General features: G+C 40.0%; 1 protein-coding gene across 7 annotated transcripts in view; it reads right to left on the bottom strand.

Moving 5' to 3' along the window:
* LOC101861194 (serine incorporator 1) overlaps positions 1-2,319 on the bottom strand; it is a 36,650-nt gene that overhangs the window by 31,507 nt on the left and 2,824 nt on the right. For 6 of the 7 annotated variants that reach the window (XM_005094065.3, XM_005094068.3, XM_005094070.3 and 3 more), the window contains exon 2: positions 769-780. The exons of the other annotated variant lie outside the window; for it this stretch is intronic. In XM_005094065.3, coding sequence (XP_005094122.1) covers positions 769-780 — 12 coding nt within the window. The remainder of the gene's footprint in view (positions 1-768; positions 781-2,319) is intronic. 7 annotated transcript variants of the gene reach the window in all.

Here is a 2,319-nt window from a genome sequence, read left to right as displayed (position 1 = left end):
CTATATATATATACACATATATAACATTTAAAGAAATTATCCAGCTCTGAATGTGAAAAGAATAAAAAAAATCTTCCGTTGCAAGTGAAAGGTACTCTTGCATTGGCTGGACTTAAGGGTTTTCACATTCAATGACAGGGCCACATGCACAAGTGCAACAACAGCAACATGACTTCTCGGTTCAACCTAAAAAATGTTAGCTGTCAGCTGTCTGAAAGTTCAGAGTCTGACTAAGCTGACAGTGAAGATTGCAACAATTAATTGGCCTGTTTATTTTCTTCCTCTTCTTCTAAAAAAAATGTAGTATGTTTGTTTATGTGCATAAAACAATGATGGAAGTTACATTTTTCCTCTTTTTCACAAGGCTATCTTTAACTGCACATTAAAATCTATAAAAATTGGTCTCCAAGAAATCATTTGATTTATGTTTTACTTAATTTCATGGCTGTAATAAGAACTGATGCTGTTTTATATGTGTATGATTAAACATAACAGCCAGTCCTAATGATCATAGGTAGCACAAGCAGGGCTTGTCTCAGAGGTTGCCATAGTCATCCAAAGGTAACAGCATGTTTGATGTGTAGTCTGTTTTGTTTAGAAAAAGGAGCTTTAGATCTCTGTCTTGTTTCTTCTACTGAGCCAAAGAGCATTCCAGACTTAAAAATAAGCAAGTATATCATACACTATACACAACATGCTATTATCATAGAGTACCGTTTTTACTGAAATAGTTAAACTCAGAAAAAATCAAACACATTCAGTATTTACCCCAGCCAGTCCCTGCAGAGTAATGTAGGATTTCTTTAGTGTAGCATTATTATCATTATAAAACATTTTAAAATGAAAGAGAACATCTTCAACAACACATGGTCTACGTTGAAATCTTGTGGATAGAGGTGGGGAGGGAGAAAGAGAGAGAGAGAGAGAGAGAGAGAGAGAGAGAGAGAGAGAGAGAGAGAGAGAGAGAGAGAGAAACAGACAGGCAGGCACTTTTTAAAAACTATACTGCTCTATCAAGAACCTTGAAAAACTACACATAGGCTAGGTGTAGAGACATGGTGGAATCAGGCACTCGTCAATTTTTTGGCATACATACTATAGCCTAAAATGGTTATCATTCATTTGTTAGGCTTTTGATGACAAAAATACCCATCTCTGTCTTGAATAGAAGTTGAGACATTTGTGAAGTGGGGGTCACCTGGTGTCAAAGACTAAAATGAACAAGAAATATTTCAAAGTTTGGGGACTTCAAGATGACCTCTTGAGAGCTCCTCAGAAATTGAAAATGTACATTTTGTGTGCCTAAAATTGATGTTTTTCTGTAAAATCTACACATAAACGTGTTGTTAAATGGTGTCGAGCCAAAAAAACAGAAGTTGATAAAAATTGCCAAACCAGCGGAAAAATGCAGCTTTCTTCAATTTCATTAAAACTAAAGGCCTAGATCTAGTCTAGATCTAGATCTAACTGACAAGCTCCAGATTTCACCACATATTTAACCTCATATATATTTAGATCTAGAATTCTAGATAGGATCAGGATATAAATCGGGAGGAGTTCCGCAGAGAGCCGGCACATACCGTGACATGGTCCACTGAGCAAACTACAAAGAGTTCTAAGGGTCAGGTGTGGTTGGTCGGCCGGCCCTCTGCTGAACTCCTTCCTTTAAAACTATGCAGACCTTGTGGTGGCTACGTTCACGGCGCCATGAACGTAGTTGGCAGGCTACGTTCACGGCGCCCTGAATGCAGTTTGCAGGCGCTGTTGAGGCTACGTTCATGGCACTCAAGCTTTGTTTAGACGAAGCATCCACTGCCCATTTAAGTAAGCCGGTTTTAGTTAATGACGACAGTGACATTATAATATTTCGGTCTGCTTCGAGCTTTCCATCCCATGAGATGAAGGAAAACGAAGCAGTGACCCTTGACCGATCAACCATTCGTCGTTTTCCCTTACACTGAGCTCTGGCTCAGAGCTCGCCAATAAGGGAAAACGACAAACTCTCAATTACGCAGCAACGCATTAGGATATAATGACAAAAATGTATAGATGTTTCAAATTCCCTATCTCAAGTCCTGGCGAGACTTGGGCGCGACGACATTGTGTTAACGCATGACGGCCTGTAATATAATACGAGTGAAAACAAATGGTCCAGCGTTCTTCAGTTGAAAGCGGCGCGTGCAATTTTGTCTGCGGGCAGTGTGTGTGAGAGCGTTAGTGTGTGTTTGTGTGTGTGTGTGTGTGTGTGTGAGAGAGAGAGAGAGAGAGAGAGAGAGAGAGGGAGAGAGAGAAGGGGGTGGGGGGGCAGAAAAAGAGAGA

The sequence above is a fragment of the Aplysia californica genome, unplaced genomic scaffold (assembly GCF_000002075.1).
Source record: "Aplysia californica isolate F4 #8 unplaced genomic scaffold, AplCal3.0 scaffold00075, whole genome shotgun sequence".
NCBI lineage: Eukaryota > Metazoa > Mollusca > Gastropoda > Aplysiida > Aplysiidae > Aplysia > Aplysia californica.
The sequence above is the reverse complement of the archived record's forward strand: the minus strand, read 5'-3'. Positions and strand labels throughout refer to the sequence as shown.